Source organism: Juglans microcarpa x Juglans regia, chromosome 1D, assembly GCF_004785595.1.
Source record: "Juglans microcarpa x Juglans regia isolate MS1-56 chromosome 1D, Jm3101_v1.0, whole genome shotgun sequence".
Taxonomy (NCBI): Eukaryota; Viridiplantae; Streptophyta; class Magnoliopsida; order Fagales; family Juglandaceae; genus Juglans; species Juglans microcarpa x Juglans regia.
The window spans coordinates 46,418,992-46,432,926 of record NC_054594.1 but is presented as its reverse complement, the minus strand read 5'-3'; the positions used below and the strand labels follow the sequence as shown (position 1 = coordinate 46,432,926).

The 13,935-nt window shown below is 32.4% G+C and overlaps 1 protein-coding gene across 1 annotated transcript; it reads left to right on the top strand.

Annotated features, from left to right (window-relative positions):
- The first annotated feature begins 4,765 nt into the window (after window positions 1-4,765).
- Window positions 4,766-9,325, top strand: LOC121264069 (phenylalanine ammonia-lyase). The gene is made up of 2 exons (XM_041167117.1): window positions 4,766-5,342; window positions 7,370-9,325. Exons 1-2 carry the CDS (start codon window positions 4,966-4,968, stop codon window positions 9,117-9,119), a joined length of 2,127 nt encoding a protein of 708 aa, XP_041023051.1. The 5' UTR covers window positions 4,766-4,965; the 3' UTR covers window positions 9,120-9,325.
- Window positions 9,326-13,935: the final 4,610 nt, after the last annotated feature.

Sequence of the window (13,935 nt, the reverse complement as noted above, 5' to 3'; positions counted from 1 at the left end):
CACAATTGGGCACACGTGCAATGCACGTGTTTGCCCTTTACTAGTATATATATATTGATCTACCTGTCGATCCCTGATCATTAATATAATATATATATATATATACACAACATTCTTATATATGCATGCTTTTACTATGAAGTCAACGCCAAACTTGGACCTCCCAAACTAATTAATACGCCGACGTTGCAATTAGTTTCCCTTATCGTTTTTTGTAATTACATATATAATAAGGTTGTATAAATTAAGGTGCATGCATGTGTGCTTGAACGTATCATGATGTGTTACCACCGATAATCGAACATCAAGTATTTTTTAAGGTCCAGTACTAGCATGCATGCATATATGCAGCTGCTTTCTCTTAATTTATTTCGACTAATAATTATATATACACTGATAGTTTCGTTTGGTTCTAAAATCTATCTCAACTTATTATTATAAATTTTTTTAAATTTTAATATAAATTATAATAAACAATTAAACGTTTTCAAATTTTAAAATAATAATAATAATATTAAAAAATAATATTCTAACAATATTTTATCATATCAATTCAATTCAGTTTAACATTCAAATGTAGTCTAAGAATTTTTTTACCGTATTTAAGCTCCCAAAAAAAAAAGCCATTGACTAGGACGAAGAAAAATTCTATTTGAAAGACAATGTAAATTACGCCGATATATATATGCATTTTCGACAGTGATAAATTTATAAGACCAAAACAATTAAAACAATATATATCCCATTCATATGAAAAAGTTGTCGATATATATTTTTGTGGCCAGATCAGAATTAGCGTCATGATCAGATCAAATGGATCATTAATTAGTGGAGATATAGTTTAATGCTTTTTGACGTACGTGTCCCAATATAATTGATCAGAACAAAAGCTAGCTAGCGAATAATATATAGTTAAATACCAACTTGCAAGGATTAATTAATTAATGAAGATAAAATAATGATGACAAATTTTGACATCTTGAACCTGTACGTCATGACCAAACGACTAATTAATGTACATACAAAACCGTCATTACAGGCCGGTGGTCAAACTTCGATCGACCTCTTGTGTTCTTTTCTCTTGATATAATTAACTTATTCGATATATATATATGTATTCTTCCAAATTTCAAAGACTATATATCCAGATAAATTAAGAAAGTGCCAAAACAACCCGATCGAACACAGGAAATTAATTAAAATTATACAGAAGAAAAACATGATTGTATGTGATAGTAGGTAGAGTTCATCATGAGGCGTGTATATATATATATATATATATATATATATATATATATATATTAAACTAAATTGTATGTTATTGTTTCTTTAATTGGCTACCTACATATTCTAACTTTAATTAAGGATAATACCCAAGAAAAAAAAAAATATATATATATATATAAAAATGTTTTGGTGGGTGAAAAGATCAATACAATTAAACTAAATTGATTTAATTGTAGGACTAAATCAATTTTTAAAGTGGCTTGTTCTTACATATATATAGTTTGGTGGGTGAAGAAGAATATTCAACACCAAACACAGGAAGAAAAATCGATTACTACAATGATAGTGGAATTTTGCTTTCGGTAGTCATTGGACAATATTGAATCGCACGTCTTCGATATTTTCATACTTCTAAAGTTCCTTTCTCTTAAAAGAACTGTTACAACCACATTAAAATTTTATAAAAATAAATTTTCAAATTAACATAATTTAATGTAATATATTAGATATACTTTACAATAGAAGTAGTTTTACAATTTAACATACCGCATCAACTCATATCATTTTATAAATTTATTTGTGGCTAGAGTATTTTTCTTCTCTTAAACTTCTATTTTTTTTAAAAAAAAAATTTAGGCTTCGTTTGGAACCACAATTCACTTCAACTCATAATTACAACTTTTTCAAATCCTAATAGAAAATATAATAAACAATTCAACTTTTTTCAAATTCTAAAATAATAATATTATTAAAATTTAATATTCTAACAATATTTTATCAATTCAACTCAACTCAACTCAGATCAACATACAAACGCAATCTTAATAAATTTTATCTTAAAGTACTCTTTTGTTGGTGGCTTTGTTGATCAACCCGTCCCCCTCTCTCCCACGAGAGTTTAATGAATTCTCAAATGGAAAATAATAAATAGGTTTTAATGTAATTAATTTTTTGTTTCCTTATTTCTGATCAAATAATAATTAGTACGTACCAGATCTACGCTGTGGGAGCCGAAATTCCTCCTTTGGGAATTAGAGATGGGTATTATTCCACGTACAAAATACCGACAATAATAAATGTTGAAAAAACAAAAAATACATTATCCAAAATGTTATAGATTTTTTATATTTATTGACCTATCACGAGAAGTTGGACCATCTCGAGGGCAGGCATTCGTGTATATATGTAGTCAGATCTCGTTTATATCTCGTTGGGTCACCTACCCCAAAGAAATGCAGTGGTGGTTGGTGGTGGGCATGACTTGTCTAAGCTCAACAACCCCAATGTTTTTATTAAATTTTTTTTTTATTGCTTTCTTTATCCCATTGTTTTCCCCATTTCTGATATGCTTTTTAATTCCTAATCAACTTGTATGAATGTAATAAAAATAATGACATGAAAGACAAGTTTATACTAGATTTTTAAGTACTCGGTCAAATTCCTCAATTATTCAACAGGATTAATCATATTGCTACCATGCAATATGCATATATAATTTGATAAAAGAAAATTTTTTTCATCAGTCACTATTCACCATCTCACACCTTATATCTAATAAAAATCATTTCATACCCTATAAAAAAACTATAGGTGTGAAATGTATGATGTGAATAGTTACTGATTTGTAGAAAAACTATTGATAAAATAGACAAATCTCCATTTCGTATTAAATAATGTTAATCTCGATTTTAAATTTACTATCTTTAGTCCTACTTATTAATGAAAATGTTTAGAGTGATTTATTATGTATAATGTCGACTACTTATTAAAAATGACAAAATTGAAGATAAAAATATATACTATTTTTGTTTAATTAACAATTTTTTCTCGATAATATGGAATGTTTTTTGTTTTATTTTGTTTAAATTCAAACTGGACTAATTTATAGTTAAGTACTGCGATGTATTTGACTCATGACAATCTACAATATTAATATTAATGTTCAGAATATATGATAAAATGTAATAAACGAACCATGCACAAAAACGATATTATTATTCACTCCAAACCTCACAAGGTAAGTATCATTGACAGTTATAAGCTGCTGGAACTCGAGCATAAATTATCGAGAAGCATTAATTTGGAAGAACATATATATTGGGCAGGTGTTAGGGCTATAACACATGAACAACGTTGGACTTAAGGCTCCATTTGTATTTAAAACTCATCTCATTTCATTATTATAATTTTTTTAAATTTTTATATAAAATATAAAAACAATTCAATTTTTTTTAAATCATAAAATAATTTGTCTAAATTTTCATACAAAATAAAATAAATAATTTAATTTTTATTCTACTATTTACAAACCATCTCAACTTATATCTAAATCTAAATCATTCGTAAAAGTACTATCTGTATCCCTATTTTACTTTTATTTTTCAGGAATCTCGCTTTTTGCTCTTTGTCGCGTTACATGCTATTAACAATAGTGAAGGTTTGGCACTTACAACACGGGTATCAATTCGACTCGTCAATCTGTTCTGTTTCTAGTGACTTGTGTACAAGTCCCATGATACCTGTCTTCGAATAAATATAAATAAATATATCTATATATATATATATATATATATAATAGCTAGAAAAATTACGTTTTGGATCATCGCGTTTTTTGGGAAAATAAAATAAAATCAAGCTTTGCACTCATTTTGTATCGGGAATACAAAACTATATTTTGTAATTTGACTTCTCCTTCAGAACTATTACTATTAATAATTAAGTTTTATGTTTGATATTCATTCATTCATTTTAATCGGATTGGGAAGCTGAAATGATAGTTAAAAAATTTAAAGAATATTCTACATATCACCTTAATTCTCATTTTATTTTTATCTCACTATAATAATTCAATGAGGTAGCATTATCTATCAATTTTTAATCTTTAAAAAAATAAAAAAAAATTTAATCATGATAAAAGAGTCACGTAAATCTATTCTTTTTTTAAAATAATGATGTTACTCAAATATTTAAGAAAATGAAAGAATATTTTATAAAGAAAAAAAAACAAAATAATTACAGAAAAAGTGCCACGTGATGATCCATACGTACATAGCTGTAAGTATAATTATTATTATTATTATTATTAATATACGTTAAGTGGTCATGACTACGTGCGTGTGTGCTGATAAACGTATGAAGAATTTTATGCATAGTCACTATTTACTTTTATATTTTATATTTATAATTTTTTCATAAAATATAAGATAAGAGATAGTAAATAATGAATAAAAAGAATTTTAACTTGCATGTTGGACGAGAAATTGAGGAAATGACGTTTTGCTTATTGTTTAGGGACATGCCTACTCCCATACTCACCAACCCCGCCCGCCCGCCCGCTCGTCTTGTTCTCCTCAACGAGTTAAACCCGGCCTCGTTTATGTCGTGGACCGAAACTTCACCACGTGTCTCCATCTTCCCCGTCCGAATTCGGGACAATCTGACGGCCTAGTGCAATCTTCAACTAACCCATCGGCTTACCCACCCAACACTCTTCAATGTGACAACCGACGATTCCCACTATATATACGTAACACAGTTTTGGCCAAATCCCCTCAGAGGAATACTTTCACTCTCTCCGACCTGAAATATTTCCTCCCACATTTTGTCTCCTTCCTTTCTTTCCTCTTTCTTGTTGGGTTCACATGCACCGATAGATCTTAGTTAAGAGCGAGTTGATCAGAAGTTTTTACCTTTGCATTTTCTCCCCCCACCAACCAATCCCAATCCGAGATCGAAGCAATGGCGTGCAATGGCAACGGTACTGCGACGAACCTGTGCACAAACAGCGACCCTTTGAACTGGGGCGTGGCTGCGGAGTCACTTTCGGGCAGTCACCTTGATGAGGTGAAGCGCATGGTGGAGGAGTACCGGAAGCCGGTGGTCCGGCTAGGGGGGGAGACCCTGACCATTTCGCAGGTAGCAGCTATTGCAACCCACGACGCTGGGGTCAAGGTGGAGCTTTCCGAGGAAGCTCGAGCCGGCGTCAAGGCCAGCAGCGACTGGGTCATGAACAGCGTCAACAACGGCACCGACAGCTATGGTGTCACCACCGGTTTCGGTGCAACCTCTCATAGGAGGACCAAGCAGGGTGGTGCCCTTCAGAAGGAGCTTATCAGGTAATTAATTTTAATTATTTTTCTAAATCTAACTTGTATCTATATATATATATATATGTTAGTTAATTTGGATATTATATAGTTCAGCCACAAGGCTTTCATGAATGGAAGTAGGTGGTTTCTTAATTATCTACCTCTTACATACATGAATTAATCGTACCGTATATTATATATAGGTGGAAAAGTCCCATGCTCAACTTCTTTCATTTTCTTTCTATATTCGTTAATCTTAGGCTCTATACTTATAAATACAATTTAATTTGATTGCCCAAAAATATACTTAGAAACATGTATCGCTGCAATATTTAGATTACATTTGGATAGTGAGTATTATCATGTATTATATGAATAGAAATAAAAAAATAATGATAAAATATTAAATAGTAATTAATAATAATAAAAAGTAAGTAAAAAATAATAATAAAATAATAAATAATAATGAGATATTATGAAAATACAGTACTAAAATTAGGCTTAAATGCCATTAGCTGTTAATTTTGAGTCTTTGACTTCATTTGGTAGACAATTATTCATCGAGTGCGTCACATCGTGTGAGCTAGGAGCTTACGAAATAGTCCTATGTTTTAACTTATAAGGAACAACGATACACAATAATAATTATGACAAAAAAATAAAAAATCACAATTACAAATTGAAATAATTACACAAATCATATCATTTTTTTAGTAATTTTTTAAAAATAAACTAAACCTGGTTTCTTTTCTTTTATTATTTATTTATTATATATATTTTTTGCTATTTTTTTATTCACAATCGTGCTTCCAATAATATGAGATGGCGTGGAAGTACTGGCACATATATTATGGCCAGATTGTTACGATAGCACACCAAAGCAAGATTACAGCCTTTTTAATTAAAAAAAAATTGAAAACGTAACACTTGAGATTATTTCGATGACTTGGTCTATATAAAGGGTTGAATTTTCAAGGTTTAACTATTAAAAAATATTGCAATTTCTTTAAATACTTAAAAAAAAATTAAATTAATTTCATCTTATCTATATAAACAAACACAATTTTATATTATCTATACCCAATATATCTTAATATTATTTATATATATCTTAAAAAATCTCATCCCTATCTCAAAAATTAAACGAGGCCTAAAACATATTCAAGTGAAAGATCCTACTTTAAATATTTGATATTTATTTTTCTGTCTTTTCGTACGTATTTATCTTTTGTGGTCAGAAATTAACTTCAATTTCGATATAGAAAGAAACAAAGATGGAAAAAATAAAAAAGTATGGGAGGTTGGACTGGGCAAAGAGTCAAACTCCTATATAATATATATAGCTTTATTGTATAAAGAATTTAGTGGCCGCTGTTGTAGGTTTTTGGTGGCTAGATCCACCCGGGGCTAAACTGGAAAATCGGCACATTAATTGAATTCCCTTTTCATTGATCATCAGAAACATCGATCATTATTATTTAATTTCTGGCTATAAAAGTCATCCTCCACCCAACTAACTAGTCAAACATATTTGTGAAAGTGGGATTTCTTAATTTATTTATTTATGTCTCACTCACATCTCTTATACAAGAAGTTTTCTCATATATCCGAGTGTTTTTCTATTTTATGTTGGAAAATTATCTGCGTTGACAAGTACCATGAATTATGGTGTGGGATACAAAAACGATTTTATCTAATCTCATCTTATTATTATAATTTTTATAAATTTTTATAAAAAATATAATAAAGAATTCAATTTTTTAAATCTTAAAATAATATTCTAACAATATTTTATTTAATTTTTATTTAAAATCATGTCACTTCATTTTACTATCTAAACAGAATCATTTTAAGAGAACATATTGACGTGCATTCCAAGAAAATTCTGGCAAAGTACAACATTATTTATCCTTAATCTATGCTTTCAATCTTATCTTATTTTATTGATTTATTGTGAAATATTTAATTAGATGAGATAGTGGAGAATCATAATTATGTTCTTAATTACCAATAGATCTTTGCTAATATGTTACGACGGAACTTTGTGGTACCAGATTCTTGAACTCTGGAATCTTTGGCAATGGCACTGAATCTTGCCACACATTACCTCACTCTGCGACGAGGGCGGCGATGCTTGTGAGGATCAACACCCTCCTCCAAGGTTACTCGGGCATCAGATTTGAGGTGATGGAAGCCATAGCCAAGCTAATCAACCATAACGTTACCCCGTGCTTACCACTCCGGGGTACAATCAGTGCATCGGGCGACCTGGTTCCTCTGTCTTACATCGCCGGTCTTTTGATAGGCAGGCCTAACTCCAAGGCTGTAGGACCCAATGGAGAGTCCCTGGACGCCGCTAAGGCCTTTCAATTAGCCGGGATCGATGGCGGGTTCTTTGAGTTGCAACCCAAAGAGGGTCTGGCACTTGTGAATGGCACTGCAGTAGGATCTGGCTTAGCTTCCATGGTTCTGTTTGAGGCCAACATAGTCGCAGTTCTTTCAGAAATCTTATCAGCAATTTTTGCAGAAGTCATGCAAGGGAAACCCGAGTTCACAGACCACTTGACACATAAATTGAAGCACCACCCTGGACAGATAGAGGCAGCAGCTATAATGGAACACATTTTGGATGGAAGTGCTTATGTTAAAGCGGCTCAAAAGTTGCATGAGATTGACCCCCTCCAGAAACCCAAACAAGACCGCTATGCCCTTCGAACCTCTCCCCAATGGCTAGGACCACAAATTGAAGTGATCAGAATGTCAACCAGAATGATTGAGCGAGAGATCAACTCCGTGAATGATAACCCATTGATTGATGTTTCGAGGAATAAGGCTCTGCATGGAGGGAATTTCCAAGGGACCCCCATTGGTGTTTCTATGGATAACACGCGCCTAGCCATTGCTTCAATTGGTAAACTAATTTTTGCTCAATTTTCTGAGCTTGTCAATGACTTCTACAACAACGGGTTGCCTTCCAATCTCACAGCAAGCCGCGATCCAAGCTTGGATTATGGGTTCAAAGGCGCAGAAATTGCAATGGCATCTTACTGCTCGGAACTCCAGTTCCTAGCCAATCCTGTCACCAACCATGTCCAAAGTGCGGAGCAACATAACCAAGATGTGAACTCCCTGGGTTTGATTTCCTCGAGAAAGACTGCCGAGGCAGTGGACATATTGAAGCTCATGTCATCTACTTTCTTGGTTGCGTTATGCCAAGCCATTGATCTGAGGCATTTGGAGGAGAACTTGAAGAACACCATCAAGAACACTGTCAATCAAGTGGCAAAGAGAGTCCTTACCATGGGCTCTAATGGTGAGCTTCACCCGTCCAGATTCTGTGAAAAGGACTTGCTCAAAGTTGTCGACCGAGAGTACGTTTTTGCTTACGCTGACGACCCCTGCAGCGCAACCTATCCATTAATGCAGAAACTAAGGCAAGTCCTAGTCGAGCACGCCTTGAACAACGGCGAGAAAGAGAGGAACTTGAACACTTCCATCTTCCAAAAGATCGGAGCCTTTGAGGAGGAGCTTAGGGCCCTTTTGCCCAAGGAAGTAGAGAGTGCGAGGATCGAAGTTGAAAATGGAAAAGCGCCCATTCCAAACCAGATTAGGAACTGCAGGTCCTACCCATTATACAAGTTTGTGAGAGAAGAGCTGGGAACAGATTTGCTAACTGGTGAGAAAATCCGATCACCAGGTGAAGAATTAGACAAGGTATTCTCGGCAATGTGCGCAGGGAAGTTGATTGATCCTATGCTGGATTGTCTGAAGGAGTGGAATGGTGCTCCTCTGCCTATTAACTAAGATGCCACTTATTACCCTGAATTTGTTTCTCTTGTTTACGCCTTTGTTTTATAGTAAAATTGTTTTTACTGTCAATGTAACTGGTATATGTACTGCAAAACTGTATCCCATTGGTAGAGCTTTGTTCATTGGTTTTCATACAATCTGTGTTTGTACCTGAGCTCGGTTCTGGGAAATGTACTATAGATCAAACTACTTTTAGTTCCCCTGCTATACTTTGTGTGCACGTCTGTGTATGCGTGTTTGTGAGAGAGAGGTGTTCGCTAACTTTCTGAATGCAGTGTTCACGGAGCCCCATTCCATGGCATCTGGTTATGAGATCATTTGACTCAATTCAAGGAAAACCATATGTCACTCATGGACATCTGCAAAATGACTAATCAAAGTTACATATGAATACCTGGCAAATATAAGAAACATCTAAACTTTGTTCTGTAATAATAAAAACAACTTCCAGCATAATGATGATCTGTAAATTTAGGATGTTGTACGAAATGCAAAAGAATAATAAACTATCTCTAAACATGTTAAAACTTGCATAAATACTGACATCATATGCAGTCATAAAAAATACACCAAGGAATTGCAGAGGTAGTTTTAGCAACAGTGTCATTAATGGTGGGTATTAAGTCAAAACTGTGATCAGATCATAAGCCCACCAAAGCGTAGGCATATCCATGCTGACATGCATTTGGTCATCGAAGCTCGCTGTCTCAATCATGATTCATGAGCGATGAGCGGCAAAAAAGCAAGAGTTGCAGAAGTGCGTGCGACATTTATCGGCTCAAACTGTTGCCTATCCAGGTTGGGTCTACAATACTGTGGACGCCGACGCGGCCGTGCAATGTCCAATAAATAAGGCTTCTGTCACAGATAAAAGTCACAGGGGTGTAGAACTGCTGGAAATCCGGATCGGGGTTTTAAAAATCAGGCGGTTATTTATCCGGATAAGTTCGAAAAAAATACAGGCCATAACTAGATGGAAACTTGGATATTCGGATTTATTACTTTTTTTAACTTTTCTTTTAAATATATTTTTAAAATTTTTAAAAATGTTTTTATAGTATTTATTTTTTAAATTCAGATATCATGTTTAATACTGAGATTTTCTTAAAAATATATTTTAAGAATTTAAAAATATTGTTTTAAAATATTTTTAACAATTCAATAATTTTTTTTTAGGCCTTTAGTTTTTTATATTTTTATAAAAAATAAATAATAATAAATCAACACACACAATACATGCATACCACATGTTATATTGTTATTTATATCACAATTCAAAACATCAATTTACAAAGAACAAAATAAATAATAATACATCACAATAATATCAAAATCTTATTAATGTTGATCTTCTCCATCCATTAATATCATTGTAGTACATATATAACAAGCATGCATGATTTTTATATTAATGTTGATCTTGTCTCTTGCATTCTATGCACGATGAATTTTTCGGATCAAAAGAGAGTATGTATGTCGTATCTATATATTTGAAAATAGAATAATTTGATCAAAATAAATTTATCTAAAATATATAAAGTTCGTATTGTTCAGTATTCTCCACCAACATGGATGATGATCTTATCCTTTTTTTTCGACCTTTAATTAATTGAAACCGATCATCTAATATAGTTAGATAGTACATCAACTACGTACTTCAACAATATTAATCGAACAATCTCTATAAATTAAATTTGTTCTCTACTATTTGAAATTATCATCTCTAATTAACGCCAAAAGAGCTTGCTGGAATCCAAAATTAATCGAACAATATTGCCTAACAATCTTTTTCTTTTTTGCATATGAATCCAAAAAAGAAAAAAAGTTTAAAATAACTCCAAATTTTGTAATTAGAATAATATAATTATGAAATGATGTATTAAAGTATAAGTTCGATAATCTCTTTAGAATCTAATTTTTGTTTTAAAACTTGAAAAAATTAAAAAAAAAAAAAAAAAAGATCTGGTTACGTAATTGGTTCCAGAACGGGTCTATACTAGATCCGATTTCATCTTACTTACTCGGGTCAATCCAAACGAAAAACCGCTTGAATTCACCCAAATTTCCGAATTTCGGACCGGATGAAAAACAAAAAAGGCCTCCTAGCAGTAAAGGTTAGTTATTGTACCCATTATTAGGCTTGGTTTTTGGTGGATATGGTTCCTGCCTTCCTGCCCCATACATTCCTACATTGGACCAATCCTCAAAAATCTTTTTACACTTTATCAACAGAAATACACTTTTTTGTCCGTCCAAATCGATCAGAGAAATAAAGCGGAAAGAAATAACAAAAATTCTGACTTTTACCCTGAAATACATGCATGGACAATAAAATTTGTTGTTTCTTGTTAATTTAAACACGTTAGTTGGCTTATTGTCATGAAAACAGAGCCTTCTTTTCTTAAAATGTGGTGAGACCGTGAGAGGAAGGAGTGTGGTACCGTCCGTATCTATGAAAAACTAAGCATCTACTTATGAACAAATAAATTAAAAACGAGTTCGGTATTTTTAGAGAAGAATTCATACTCATAAAGCGATCACATAAAAATAAATTAATAAACTGACATGATTTTATATGATACGTTAGATTATTTTATAATAAAAATAGTTTTACAATCTAATATACTACATCAAATCATATAAATTTATAAATTTATTTTTATAATATCTAATAATTTTTTTTAGACTAAGTCTCGTTGTTGCGAATCTCAATTAAATTAATAACCATATGATATGTGTATACACTCACGCTAGTCATTTAGAGGATCGGTGGTCAAAGAGTTGACACCTATGAATCTTAAAGGGATGTTTAGAAATAATTTATATATTAATTTATCTAATTTCATATTATTTCGTTCTATCTACTGTGTAACCGATCCAGTTTTGTCTAATTTTGGATAAATTTTAAGACCGAATCAATATACACTAATTTTGTATTTTCAACTTCAAGAACCGATACCGCATTGATTATCCTCTTAAACCAATACTTCCAATTTTATCACTTTCGGTCCATTTTTCCGGTTTTTAATATATATTAAATCTCTAATATCTTATACTTATATATATATATTAATATATATAAATATTAGTAATACACTAATACTATTAGTATATAGTAATATTATTGGTATAATACTATTACTATATGTTAGTGATAATATAGTAATTAATATACTAATGTATATTAATATTACTAATATATTTGTCAATATAAGGAATATGTTGAGAATTTATTACTAATATATAATCAGGTGGAGTTAATTTGTAAGATTTTTATAATAAAATTTTTAATATATTTAGCATTTTATTTATTCATAGCTAAGTTTCTGTGTGCTAGCTTGTTTCGTTTGTTGAACATGGAGGCATGCAATACCATGAGCTATATAGCAAGCGCACACGTATTTCTGTAATTTATTAGGACGTATGGTAAGTAGCAATGACGAAGGAAATCATGATCATCCTGTATAGGCCAGGTAGGCCATTGATGATCTATGGATCGAACAGCCAACAAAATTTGTAAACATGGATTTGTTTTAATCACTCGTCTCCCTACCCACTCTGCACCAGAGATGCGTAGAGAGATATATTGTTTGATCGGAAGTTGGTAATGGTAGGTCTCTCTCTCACATGACATTCAAGATGATCAAATCCGCTAGTTTTAGACTTGCTAACTATTCCAAGACATGCATATCCATTCTTTTTATATTATCTCTTCTTAGCATGATGGTTAGAATTGAAGAGGCTGCATAGATTCGATCGAAGATTATTATTCGCTATTAAAAGATGGCCGATATATTGTTTGCCAAGCTAGAAGAATTTATATTAATCGGGGACCTCGATCGCTTTGATAGCAATATATATTAAGATCGATCTTTCTAGCATGCACGTACGCGCATGCAGTGTTTTAAGTTTAGGCCCGCCGATAGCTAGCAACACGAGACTGCTGCATAGAGCTAGCTTACAAATTAAGTGGCATTTGCAAACCGAGATGTTCCTAGTGCCATTGCATGCATGCATTGTCAATTAAGCGGAGTGGAAAGAGGGGGATACAGTACTGTGAGTGATAATTCTGGGAAAGATGACGTGCATGCCGGAGATGATTTTGATTGGTACGGGAGCCGAGCTAGCTATATATGCCTTTGTGAATTAAGGGAGTGCGCGGGAGCGAGAAGGGAGCTAGGCGAGTGAGGACGGTTTCACTAGTGTGCTGGAGTCTTTTTGATGATGAGCAGACAAAGGAGATCATCAGCATGTATTACATTAATTGAATAGCAATGAGCAAGTGCCCATCTAAAACATTAATTAGAAGATTTGGAAGGGATCCTAATTAACCCTTAATTTAGAGGTTAAATATCATTTTTTCAAATTTCACTTATTTTTCAAGTTCCGTGAAAATATATAAAAATAATAATAATAATTAAAAGGAAAATAAATTAATAATATTATAGTCTATATATGCATGATATTAATGTATCGGCCTTGCTGCTGCATTGGATATTTATCTTTGGATAATTCTAACGTGACATTATTAAATAGTTTTTCGATCTTATAAGAACTGTTAGACCCAATGATCTAATAATATAAGTTTTGAATATTTTCAATTGATTTTTTGGGAAAATAATTTTGGAATCCCATTAAAATTTCCGAATCTTGATCATTGCCGGATAACATGACCCTGTTATACACATTACACCCTAAACGTCCCTTTCTAGTGCGCCGCTTCATTCTAACCTGCGCCCTCTATGACCTCAGCTTCCTCAATCGAAACCCCACGCTAATCCTACAAAAAACAAAAACCGACAAATCGTCC

Coding starts and splice junctions, on each gene's coding strand:
- LOC121264069 (XM_041167117.1), top strand. CDS start 4,966: ATGGCGTGCAATGGCAACGGTACTGCGACGAACCTGTGCACAAACAGC. Junction 5,343..7,369: donor CTTCAGAAGGAGCTTATCAG/GTAATTAATTTT, acceptor TTGTGGTACCAG/ATTCTTGAACTCTGGAATCT.